This window comes from Diplotaxodon limnothrissa, linkage group LG23 (assembly GCF_057381915.1).
Source record: "Diplotaxodon limnothrissa isolate DT_005_m linkage group LG23, D_limnothrissa_male_GT1.1, whole genome shotgun sequence".
NCBI classification, from domain to species: domain Eukaryota; kingdom Metazoa; phylum Chordata; class Actinopteri; order Cichliformes; family Cichlidae; genus Diplotaxodon; species Diplotaxodon limnothrissa.
This window is the reverse complement of record NC_140617.1, coordinates 48,508,994-48,521,866: the sequence shown is the minus strand read 5'-3', so window position 1 is coordinate 48,521,866 and position 12,873 is coordinate 48,508,994. Positions and strand designations below refer to the sequence as shown.

At 43.5% G+C, this 12,873-nt stretch overlaps 1 protein-coding gene across 7 annotated transcripts; it reads left to right on the top strand.

The window, feature by feature from the left end:
• The first annotated feature begins 5,389 nt into the window (after positions 1-5,389).
• On the top strand, positions 5,390-12,512 carry ddx4 (DEAD (Asp-Glu-Ala-Asp) box polypeptide 4). Of its 7 annotated transcripts, none has more exons than XM_085347119.1 (22): positions 5,390-5,410; positions 5,499-5,550; positions 5,667-5,714; positions 5,795-5,848; positions 6,995-7,015; positions 7,094-7,153; positions 7,411-7,455; positions 7,536-7,565; positions 7,657-7,692; positions 8,023-8,058; positions 8,134-8,169; positions 8,256-8,297; positions 8,381-8,523; positions 10,259-10,411; positions 10,487-10,641; positions 10,732-10,861; positions 10,941-11,107; positions 11,203-11,348; positions 11,450-11,549; positions 11,880-12,150; positions 12,245-12,352; positions 12,426-12,512. In XM_085347119.1, exons 1-22 carry the CDS (start codon positions 5,390-5,392, stop codon positions 12,510-12,512), a joined length of 1,941 nt encoding a protein of 646 aa, XP_085203245.1. The 7 variants fall into 7 exon arrangements, with proteins under 7 accessions (XP_085203245.1, XP_085203244.1, XP_085203243.1 ...); XM_085347118.1 differs by having other exon boundaries at positions 7,648-7,692; XM_085347117.1 differs by having other exon boundaries at positions 7,094-7,159; positions 7,648-7,692.
• Positions 12,513-12,873: the final 361 nt, after the last annotated feature.

The following is a 12,873-nucleotide window of genomic DNA, read 5'->3' as shown; positions in this document are numbered from 1 at the left end:
ATCAAACTTATTGGTAATGTCACAAGAAAAACAATGGTGTGCTTGGTTTCAACGTAACTTTATTCTTTCATGAGTTATTTACAAGTTTCTGACCACTTATAAAATGTGTTCAATGTGCTGCCCATTGTGTTGGATTGTCAATGCAACCCTCTTCTCCCACTCTTCACACACTGATAGCAACACCGCAGGAGAAATGCCAGCACAGGCATCCAGTATCCGTAGTTTCAGGTGCTGCACATCTCGTATCTTCACACCAGAGACAATTGCCTTCAGATGACCCCAAAGATAAAAGTCTAAGGGGGTCAGATCGGGAGACCTTGGGGGGCCATTCAACTGGCCCACGACGACCAATCTACTTTCCAGGAAACTGTTCATCTAGGAATGCTTGGACCTGCACCCATAATGTGGTGGTGCACCATCTTGCAGGAAACACTCAGGGAACGTGCCAGCTTCAGTGCATAAAGAGGAAACACATCATCATGTAGCAATTTCAAATATCCAGAGGCCTTGAGGTTTCCATTGATGAAGAATGGACCCACTATCGTTGTTCCCCATATACCACACCAAACCATCACTGTTTCATCTGGGTTGGATAATAAAGAGCGTCAGCTGCAGTGGATAGGGGCAGGGATAGCTCAGTAGGTAAAGTGGTCGCCCCATGATCGGAAGGTCGGCAGTTCGAATCCACTTAACGGCTACCCTGAGGTACCCCTGAGCAAGGTACCGTCCCTACACACTGCTCCCCGGGCGCCTGCTTAGTGGGCTGCCCACTGCTTCACTGAGTGAATGGGTCAAATGCAGAGAAAAACAAGTAATTTCCCCATGGGGATCAATAAAGTATCCATTATTATTATTATTATTAATTTACGCTTCTAACAGTTCTGGATACGATCACTGGTCATTTTCTAAATCTTGACCAAAAACACAAACATTCAAAATATAGTCGTGCACATACAGTCACATAAAGGTTTCACAAGAGTCTTGATGCTCTGGTCATTCAAAATTTGGAGTCTGTTTAGTGTTTATTAACTGAACGTCAGCCACTTGGTATATTGTCTAGATTCTTTCTGTATTTAGTTATTGTGATTGCAATTTTTACCTTTTATTGTATTTGATTTAGATTGAGCTTTTATTTTATTATTGTATGTTTTTTCTGTTTAATGGTCCTCCTTTCCTTTCTTATTTATAGAACAATGCATTTATTTGGCTTTATTGAACATAACCCTAACCCTCGTTCCTGGTAGGTGTTGGACTCCATCAGGGCTGCCCTTTATCACCGATTGTGTTCATAATTTGTATGCATAAGGGCTTCTACTTGGGTGGTCCAGAATCTCATCTTTGCTTTTCACAGATCATCATCATCATCATCATCGTTTATTTGTATAGCACTTTAAGAACACACCAGGCAGACCAAAGTGCTGAACAACACAGATCAAAACAACAACCAAATTAAAAATACCATAAAATCATTACACACAATAAAATAAATAAGAAGGTGTCAGTTTCCTACAGAGTTAAAAGCCAGGGAATAAAAATAAGTTTTCAATCTGGACTTAAAGACCTGCACTGATGACGCTTGTCTAATTTGGAGGGGAAGGTTATTCCAGAGCATCGGAGCCGCAATTGAAAAGGCACGGTCTCCTCTGCATTTCAGCCGCGACTTAGGGACCGACAGCAGCAGCTGCTCAGCTGAACGGAGCGAGCGAGGAGGAACATGTGGCTTCAGCAAGTCAGATAAGATGATGTGGATTTGTTGGCTTCATCCTATGGTGGACTCCAGCTCATACTGGAGTGGTTTGCAGCCGAGTGTGAAGTGGTGGGAATGACAGTCAGCACCTCCAAGTCTGAGGCCATGGTCCTCAGCTGGAAAAGGGGTGGAGTGCCCACTCTGGGTTTAAGTATGTCAGGGTCTTTTTCATGAGTGATGGGAGAGGCGAGCAGAAGATTGACAGATGGTACTGTGGCTGCAGTGATGAGGATGCTGTACCAGTCTAAAAGCGAAGCTCTCCATTTACTGGTCAGGACATCCCCGCCATCACTTATGTTTACAAGCTCAAGGTGTCCAAAAGAATGACATCATAGCAGTGGACAGAAGCTCTCTTGGAAGGGTGGCTGGCCTCTTTCAGGAAGCCCTCCTGGGCATTTCCTGGGAGAGGCATCCTTGTCAGATACCCAAACCACCCCAGCTGGCTCCTTTCAATGTGGTGGAGTAGCTGCTCTACTCTGAGCCCCTCATCCTATCTCTAAGGGCATGTCCCACTGGGACGAGGCGCTGGGGGAGACCCGCGACACACTGGAGAGATTATATCTCTCGGCTGGCCTGGGAACAAGCTAGACGTGATGCCTATGGAGAGGGAAGTCTGGGCTTAGGCTGTTGCTCCTGCAACTCGGCCCTGGATGAGCGGACAAAATGGATTAATGGATGGATAACCCATTTTGTTATTGCTTGTGTCAAACAATTTGGAAAAAAGATATATTATATTATAAATATAGATTATATCATTTTATCTTATTGCTTAAGTACATGGATCAAGGAGTTTAAGTTGAAAGATCTTAGCATATATAAAGAATATATAAGTGTTAAGGACAAGGCATAGCATATAAAAGATGGCTTACATAAACTGCTTCAGCTAGCTCACACAGATGACAAGTATAAGTGTACATTAGTCTATAGATCTGTTTATAGTCACGCAGTTCTGATGTATTTGATGTGACATCTGGAGCTAACTAATTGAGTCTCCCTCCTCAGTGAAGCATTTTCCTTTTTGCCAGTCTTTGTACTCCCATCTCTCCTTGACTGTTTCAACCTCTTCCTTTAAATACTTTCCTTTACGCTGTCATTTCACCAACAAGTGTCCTTGTCCTCTTTCCTTAGTCCAGAGGATACACCAAACACCTTCCTGACAGGTTCCTCACTAATTCAGCTGTAGTTTCCCAGCTGGTAACTCTTCCCTAGCATCTCAACTCCCTCTTGAACTCTGTGCGACGTTCCTCCTTCTTCAGCTCCCATCATTTAATCCTTGGCTCTGCCTTCACTTGATTACTCTTCTTGATGTCCAAAGCCATCCTACAGACTACCATCTGATGCTCCCTACCTACATCCTCCCCTGCCACCGCCTTACAGTCTCCTACCACTTTCATGTTGCATTTTCAGCACGAGTCCACCTGTGTTCGCTTTCTTCAATTCTGACGTCCTCCTATCTGCCTCCCCCTTCTTAAAGTTCATGTTCACCACAGCCATTTCCATTCATTTCAGAAAATCTACACCATCTGACGCTCTGCATTTCTCTCCTTAACACCATGCCTCCTAAACACCTCCCCATCGCCTCTGCAGCCTTCACCTACATCCCCCTCACAATGCTCTCCACCCTGGGGAGACCCTCCTCCACTTCATCTAGCTCTCTTCTAGCTAACATCCGCCCATTGGACATACACGCTGACAACATTGCACATCACTCCTTTGATTTGCAGCTTCAAACTCAACCCTGTCTGACCCTCTCTTCACCTGCACAACACTATTCCCATACTCTTCCTGTCCACTACTCTATTTTTCCTTCTCCATGGTAGAATAGTTTGAATCCACCTCCAGTGCTCCTGGCTTTGCTTCCCTTCCACCTGGTCTCCTGTACACACACAAACACACTATATCTGCCTTCCTTCTCTACATACCATCTGCCATCTCCCTTTATCAGTCATAGTCCCACCTCTCACCTCCACACTCCTGCTTTTTTGTCACCCTCACTGCCTCCTAACACACCTTCCCCCCTTCCCCTTGTCTTGTCAGCAGGCTGTAGCTCAGGTAGACCAGCTCATCTGCTAGTTGGAGGGTTGGCAGTTCAGCCGCTGGCTGCTTCAGAATAGTGAACAATGAGCTGCTCTCCAATACAATCATCAGAGAGTCAGTGTTTGATAAGTGTTGTTAACTTGGGTCCCAACTGATATGGAAATCTCATTCCTAATAATCTGCATTTTTGATCTGGCACTGATTTTACACTGTTCTGTCCTCAGCATTTGTCTTGGGGAGCTTGGGAACAATAATAGGAATACACAGCAATTATTATTTGCTCTATTTTTTTATTTTTGCCTCGTCAAAGTTATATCAATACAAGTATGAGCGTGTGCAATGTTACAATCACATTTAGCAGTGAACGTGCAATTGTATAGTTTTCCAGCAGATGGCAGTGCAGACTCTATGCGCAACGAGATTGAGCAGGTGAATGGTTTCTAATTTATTGTGAATGGTATTATTTGGAGATAGAAAATCGGTAAACACTATCAGATTTATTTTATTGCACTGAAAATAATAGCCAATAGGTTGAATTTAGAGTAAAGGATTTAGTGGTAGTTTAATAAAGCTTTTATATATCACATCCACAGTAAAGGGTTACTTTTTACACAGCTTTTTAAACTTTTCGAACCAACAACTTTTTAAAAAGTTTTTAATATTCTTTTATTATTATAAAAGAATATTAAAAACTGAAAGAAAGCAGAATGACATTTTCCAGTAGTTGTGCGACAGCCTTCAAGTTCTACAATTTTGCCAACAGAACTATATTTAAAAATGTTCTATTAGAAGCTATTTACAGGGGGAAAGTTTATAATTCTTCGTATTTATTTCTTGTATTTTCAAAAATCCAGTTGGGCGGGAAAATGGCGGAAGTTGCAAGTTTGCGGGTTGTGCGCTGTGCATGCGCGCGCCCCATTCTGTGAGCGCACGAGCAGGCTGCACCTCGAGGAAGAATCTCATCTGTGAAGACACTCAAAGTACGGTTATTCTACCTGGGCTAGTTTTACTACATTACTGTCACTTGTGAAACCAATTTTCGAAGAACAAGATGTAGTTATTATCAGTTTTATTAATCCCGTCGTGCTGTTTTTAGTTAGCGCTTCCAATGCTAACAGGTATCGCCTTTGACGTCCACTTGTAGTTTTTTTTGGTTTTGAGTGTATTCTCGAAACAGCGCTTTAAAAATGACTAATTTTAACTGTGCAAACACATGACTTAAAGCGTTATTTCGTGTTTGCGTCTAAATTGAGGGCGGAAGTTAGCCGCCGCCCTGCTCCCGCGTGCTCGATGTGTCTTGATTAGCTAGAAGAAGCGCGAAGTCATTTTCTGTACTTCAGAGTGAGCATTTAGAGCCACATTTGCTTTGCAACAGTCGACGTTTTGATTAAAGACACTTGCGCATTGTAAGTGTTTGTTAAAACAATTGTATTGTTTTAAGTGCATTTCACTTCTCGCGTGGTAGTCGTCACGTGCCAGATTCTCAGGAAAAGTTTAGCTTTTAATGTCGGAATGAAAGCGACAAAAAAAAAAGGGGGGGTGTCTTTGTTATCGTACGTGATTTACAAAATTTCTTGTGGTACTTTTTTCCTCAGGTGAGCAAGAATGGACGAGTGGGAAGAACAGGTAAGCTAGTGTAATATCCGAAGGCCACGCGTACGCACTTCGCTGAGCCAGTCAGGCAGCGTCCGACTGAAATTGCCCATGTTTACAGGAAACCGCTACCTCTGGTACTTGTGCACTCACCAGCCACACCTCAAATGCAGGTATGTTCCACTTCAGATTGTCTGCTTTAATTCTTTCTTCCAAGGGTTAAAATAAAGATTGGAGGCAGGTTAAGATTTATTTTGGTTTTATTCTGTATTTTAAAACATGTTTTTAGGTACACAAGGAGATTTCTGGAGCTCTGATCGTGGTGAATTTCAAAGAGGTGAGTGTAGAAAGACGATGGAGCCCTTACAGGAAGCGTCTTGCGTGACACTGAGGAGTGATTTAAATGTGTTCTTCCAGGTCGTGGTGGACGGGGCAGAGGAAGAGGAGGATTTAAAAACTCATCCTTCTCAGGTGCGCATTTAACACTCTGTTTAAGAAGTAGTATAATTGTCCTTTGAGCAAGTAAACGTATGAAAATTAGCATTATGTATGAGCTGTGAGGTGAAAAGCCAGTAGGCGTGTGTGTGTGTGTATGCCCGTCATTTGGCAAGCAATCATAGCTTTAAATAAAAAATATCCACCAACCTCTGGAGTTTCACCTGCAGCAATTAAGTTTCTTTTTTTGGTGACTGGTGAAGACCCATGTGAGCAAGGGAAACTGGATATGACATGCAAGGGCTGCATCTAAACACTGAAACTGACACTGTTTGGCATTTTAGTGGTGAAATTGTCCTGGATAATCCTCATTTCTGGATGACAAATTAGAGTAGATTTGATGTGGAAGAATGCTTTTTGGGATTGCATACAGCAGGGGTGTCCAATTTCAGGCCTCTAGTGCCTGTGCCCTGCAGGTTTTAGATCTCACCTTGGGTCAACACACCTGAATCAAATGATTAGTTCCTTAGCAGGCTTCTGGAGGACATGTTCAGGATGTAATTTATCCATTCAAATCAGCTGTGCTGGATCATGGACACATCTAAGACCTGCAGGACACCGGCCCATACAGTGTAAAAGATGAAAAGTGGAGGCAGTGTAATAGTGCATTAAACCTGTTTATCAGCCTCCATGGGGTTAAAGCTGTTGTTGCACAGACAGTCCTGAGCTCAGAAAATACTTTTCCTGATGAACTTTTGGAGGTTTTCCTGATGACTTCATGGCCCTAATGTCTCAATTTGGCTCACTACTGAATAAAACGTGTCCGTTCTTGTTCATTTTGATCATTCTGTGTCAGATTTATGCACTGTGCTCAAGACATTACTCCATCAGTGTGTGCTTTCAGTCAGACCCAGCTCTTATTTCAAAATGACAATGTTTGCAGCTAGAACAGTTGCCCCCCGCTGCTCGTTTAAAGAATGTTGCGTTATGGCACTTGGCTCTAGTTTTCACACCACAAGGTTTGCTTGATACTGTCACACACAGTACTTATCACGGAGGTGCCAATGGAGGAGCATGCAGGTGGTGGGAGAAATGGTTATCACGTTGTAGTAGGTGCATTTAGACGATTGTCGAAGGTATCTAATTTTAGTTATCTGATTTTTTTTTTTGATTTTTTTTAAGGTGCTGAGGACAGTGCAAACGGTAAGCATGAAGAGTATTACATGAGCTGTTGTAGTTTTCCTCATTGTGTTTCCTGAGCGTTGCGTTTCTTCCTTTCAGATGGTGACAGCCAGAATAATACAGCAGAAAGGAGTAGCTTCAGCCGAAGAGGAGGCCGTGGTGGGTGTGTGTGTGTGTGGGGGGGATATATACTGTTGGTCATCTCAGTGGAATGTTAGGCATTTGTAATACAGTTTCACAGATTATGAAAACTCTTCAAATTACAAATGCTGAAAGAAAAACCCTCAACTAGCAGTGTGAAAGAGGATTAACAAGCTCGTTCAGTCAGTAAAGCAGTGGTAATGCTGTACCAGTATGCATATTTATGCTGTAGTGAATAGAGCTGTTGATGGATGTAATATAAGTTGTGTTATCAGGGCGTGGCAGAGGATTCGGCAGAACGGATCACGGTGATTTTGACGGTAATAACTGGAATATTGACGTGTACGTCTGTTTGGCTTTGAGCTGGAACGCGTCTGACTTGATGTTCTTATTTTTACAGCCAATGAAGAGAATGGTGACCATACAAATGGTAGTGTTAATATTCCCATTAAGACACAAAAGTAGACTGAAAGAAATGCTTGTTTACAGTGTGAGCATTTTCTGCTTTTCAGTGTCGAGAGGAAGAAGAGGGGGCAGAGGAGGAAGCTATAGGCAAGGTACGAGTCTGATTCCACTCGTGGTGGGTTTTTTCCACTGCATGCAAATGCCACATTGACTCGTACTTGTTAGTGCTTTTTTACTACAAGCCTTAATCACACATTCACATGCATTCATACATGTATTGTTTTTCCTATGGCCTAAGCACTGTGTAAACTAAATGTTCACACACTCGCACTCCAGTGGGTGCACGTCGGGCTTCACCTGGGTTGGAAAAGCTGAGGGTCGATTAATAGACTGCTGTGGCTCTGCAGACCTCCTGATAAATTTGATTGCAGTCAGTGTGGATTTTGAGTAAGAATAGCAGTTAATTGACTTGTGTTTTAAAGGTGGTGAGCAGGGTGGCAGAGGCGGCTTTGGAGGAGGTGAGTGAACGAGCAGTTCTGATCATGTGCAAATCTGTCAGAGGTGTCAGAAGTGTAATTTGTGTTGTGCTGCAGGCTACCGTGGGAAAGATGAAGAGGTCTTTGCTCAAGGTTGTTTTTCATTATTGACCTCAATGATTCAGTGCACATAGGTTTGAAAGATTTACTGATGTGGCTGGAATCTGTGTGTAACACAGGGAACCAGGATACACCTGCAGAGAAGACAGATGAGAGTGATAGTAAGTTAAACTTCCTGTTCACAGATCTGCAGCATGCCAGCTTTATCTTCCATTATGTGCAGCATTTCTGTTTCTCACTGCAGGACCCAGGGTTACCTACGTTCCCCCACCACCCTCTGAAGATGAGGAGTCCATTTTTTCCCATTATGAGTCCGGTGTCAACTTTGACAAGTACGATGAGATCTTGGTGGATGTCAGTGGAACCAACCCACCACCAGCTATAATGGTAAGAAATGTTAGGGGGCAATCCAGTAGGTACACAAATCTGTTATCAGCAGTTCTTTGCTGGCTTGGTACAAAACTGGTTACATCAGTGTCACACACTGATGTATGCATGCAGTACAGGTGCATGCATACATCAGTGTGTGACACTGATGTATGCAAAGTGAACATTTTCATGCCTGTCTGAGGAAAGTGTGTAGTGAGGGGTTTTACAGCATTAAAACATCTATAATAATTGTAAAAGAAATAAAGTTGGGTACTTCGGATTTCACCTATCGCAGGTTATTTTTAGAACGTAACTACCGCGATAAACGAGGGATCGCTGTATACCATAAGGAAATGGAGCTGGCGTGTAATTTCTTTTCAAGTGGTCAGATCAGCTGTTCATGAAAGATTTTGTGTAACTAGTTCAGTCTACTGGAAAAAACCTGTTAAGATCTTATTTTTAAAGCCAAAGGAGCACACGTTGTGATTGCGATTCCATCACTTATTTCTCCTTGGCTCCGCTTTGAAAGTAAGCAGCTTATCAAAGACGTTATGTTTGTGTGAATGTAATTGCCTGCTGTGGCATGTTAGAGCCTGCATTTACTCAAGAAAAATAACGTATTATTTTTCATGTTAAACCAAGATGGCTGCCAAGTGGTGAGACTGTCTTGTAGAATTGAGTTTTATTATTTGAAGTTGATGTTTGTATGCATTTCAGGGACAGCTGTGAGCCATTTAACGATGCAAACGTTGAGTTGACAGAAAGGCGAGACTTTCTGCAGCCTGTAAGATGGCTGTTAACTTGTAGGACGGCACACAGGAGCAAGTTAATACACAAGACTTGCAACACTTGCGTTAGTTTCTAGTAGGGCTGTGCGATATGACAAAAATCTCATATCAGATAGAAGACATTTATCGTCCTGACAACGATATAAATCACAAAAATGTAACATTTTCTGTAAATTCTGTGAATCTCGGGCAGCTCGACTTGCGTTTAGTGTTTCCAGCTGCGCGTCCTTTACCTGAATTCAAGTATTTTAACCGATGCATGAAACGATACATTTTTAGACATAAGCTGTAACGGCCGCCGTTTTCTCTCAAACTTTGAGTCTAAGCTTTATTTTTTAGCACCTGACGGCTCTTTTTTTGCTTCTCATCCGTAAACTCTGCATACTCTTTGATGTGATTCAGTTTATTTTGAAAAGTCTCAACAGGATCTTGAGCTTTATTGTGAAAGGTTTACGTGGAAAACAAACAAGCGGACAGCAGAGCCACGCGATGATTTTACCGTTGCTAACAAAAACATATAAAAACAGGCGCTATTCGTCTGTAGTGTGGTTACATTAAATATAAGAGAAAGAGAGAACTGTAAGAAATTAATACAACCACTACAGTGACCATCAAAACCATGAAAAAATATTGCTGTAAACAGTTTATTTTACGACACCACGAAACAAACGACAGCATAATAGGAAACGACAGACGGTTTTATATCGTCATCTGATATATGTGGTTATAGTGAACAGCCCTAGTTTCTAGTATAACCGTGCAGATGGACACCATTCTGGTCAGATTTCTGGTGACTTCCCGCACTGGTTGAAGGAGCCGGCTCTGTTATAGTTGGAGCTGTTTGGAAGCAGCTCTAAGGCTGAGTTCAAACAGCTGCGTGAAACCTGAAGTAATTTAAAGCATGGTGTCACAGCAATATTGACTTGCCCTCCATGCTGGTGTACATTTCTTCTGCTTTCTCTCAGACATTTGATGAAGCAGCGCTGTGTGAGTCCCTAAAGAGAAACGTCAGCAAGTCTGGTTATGTGAAGCCCACCCCTGTGCAGAAGCACGGCATCCCCATCGTTTCTGCTGGCAGGGATCTCATGGCCTGCGCCCAGACTGGCTCTGGTAAAACGGTACGGTTTGGGAGAGTTGAACCTGGGTGTAGACCTGCTTGTGGACAGAGGTTAAATGTGGTCTCCCTCCACCAGGCTGCCTTCCTGCTACCAATCCTTCAACAGCTGATGGCAGATGGCGCGGCGGCCAGTTGCTTCAGTGAGACGCAGGAGCCTGAAGCCATCATTGTGGCGCCAACTAGGGAGCTCATCAACCAGATTTACCTGGAGGCCAGGAAGTTTGCCTATGGGTGTGTTTCTTTGTCAAAGCCAAAGAATAAGTGAACTCCACCAACATGTAGATAGAAGGTAAATTCAAGATGTTTGTCTCCACTCTGCAGCACATGTGTGCGACCTGTTGTAGTGTATGGTGGGGTCAGCACTGGACACCAAATAAGAGACCTCTCCAGGGGCTGCAATGTGTTGTGTGGAACACCAGGACGACTGCTGGACATGATTGGAAGAGGAAAGGTAAGGCCGTTTAAAGGTACCATCGATTGGATGACAAAATTGTGCAGCGCTTTCAGATGCTAATAAATGTGTGTTCCAGGTTGGCTTGACCAAAGTGCGTTACTTGGTGCTGGATGAGGCTGACCGCATGTTGGATATGGGCTTTGAGCCTGACATGCGCCGCCTGGTGGGCTCTCCTGGGATGCCATCGAAAGAGAACCGTCAGACTCTGATGTTCAGTGCTACTTTCCCCGAGGACATCCAGAGGTCTGCTGCCAGTTTGTACTCCTGACATACAACCAGGTCTGAATGCCTGCCAGCTCATCTCAGTGTGTGTGTGTGTGTGTGTGTGTGTGATATAGGCTGGCAGCTGACTTTCTAAAGACTGACTATTTGTTCTTGGCCGTGGGAATTGTGGGTGGAGCCTGCAGTGATGTGGAGCAGACATTTGTGCAGGTCACCAAGTTCGCTAAGAGGGATCAGCTTTTAGACCTCCTGAAATCAACAGGTATTTCAAGCTTCTGGGTTTCCAGTGTTGAGAAGAACTAAAGGTCAAAACAAACGATAGCTCAGTGTAACCGAACTGTGTGTTGTGGGTTTGTGCTGCAGGATCGGCGCGCACCATGGTGTTTGTAGAGACCAAGAGACAGGCTGATTTTATTGCCGTAATCTTGTGTCAGGAGAAGTTTCCAACTACCAGCATTCACGGGTAAGTGGTGTTTGTGTGTTTACTGTGGCTTTCATGGAGATGGTTGTCCTTTGTGTGACGTACTCACACATGCACTGATAACACAGTTCCACCCCCACACTTGCCTCTGTAAACTACCACTGTGCTATACTTAATTTTGTGCAATAACCCAAACTGTAAATAAATTGTGTGTATATATGTATATACATAGTTTTCTTTGTTCTAAATACTGTTCATATGTATATAGTGCTGCAGAAACTGTGCACCTCACCTTTCTTCCCCCACATGTCTGGAGATGCTCTAGATCTCACTGTACATCTATTCTATTCTATGTGCTGTGCTGGCTGCCAGTGACCGTGAGCAGTGGCAGCGAGAGCAGGCCCTTGGAGACTTCCGCTCTGGCAAATGTCCTGTCCTGGTGGCAACCTCTGTAGGTGCCCGTGGACTCGATATTCCAGATGTGCAGCTCGTGGTGAACTTTGACCTACCAAACAATATCGACGAGTATGTCCATCGTATCGGTAGAACCGGCCGCTGTGGCAACACCGGGAGGGCAGTGTCCTTCTATGATCCAGAAGCTAACAGTGAGTTGGCTCAATCACTGGTCACAATCCTGTCCAAGGTGAGAACGCTGCACTACAACTACACAATGTGCATCACCACAAGTGCGTAAGGTGAGACCTGAGTGCTTTAAGCGAGATGTTTGGGATTGGCAGGCCCAGCAGGAGGTTCCCTCGTGGTTAGAGGCGGCTGCGTTCAGCGGCCATGGCCCCTCTGGCTTTAACCCACCCAGGAAACATTTTGCCTCCACAGACTTGAGGAAGGTAACTGGTTCAAGTTGTTTTGCACTGAATTCTCTGAGATGTTGTAGTGTTTCACATTGTGGTCCTTCTTCAGGGTCCACAGGGAGGCCTTTTCCAGGACAGCAGTGTAACGAGCCAGCTGGCAGCACAGACGGCTGCTGACGATGAAGAATGGGAGTGAGAGCGGCGCAGTCGCAAAGCAATGATCCCAATTTTCTAAATTGTTGAGCTTGTTGGTGTTTTTAGTTTTGTTGGAAGAATAGTTTGTCACAGGCCAGAGAGTTAAAATGTTAGTACAGATAAAGTACTGTCATCAATATGTTGTAAAGTCTGTTTGTTTTGGGGTTTTCTTAGGTTTTTTTTTTTTTAGTTTTTTTTTTTAGTATTATTACTTTTTTGGAGTTAAACAGTTTTTGTGTAAACAGCGTGTCTTACTCAAAGCCAATCTCATTGTAGTTCTGTTTCTTATCTGAATAAATGTTTAAAGCAACACTTTCATTTATTACAGCCAGCTCAGTAGGTCCTTCAGGAATGATTCAAAC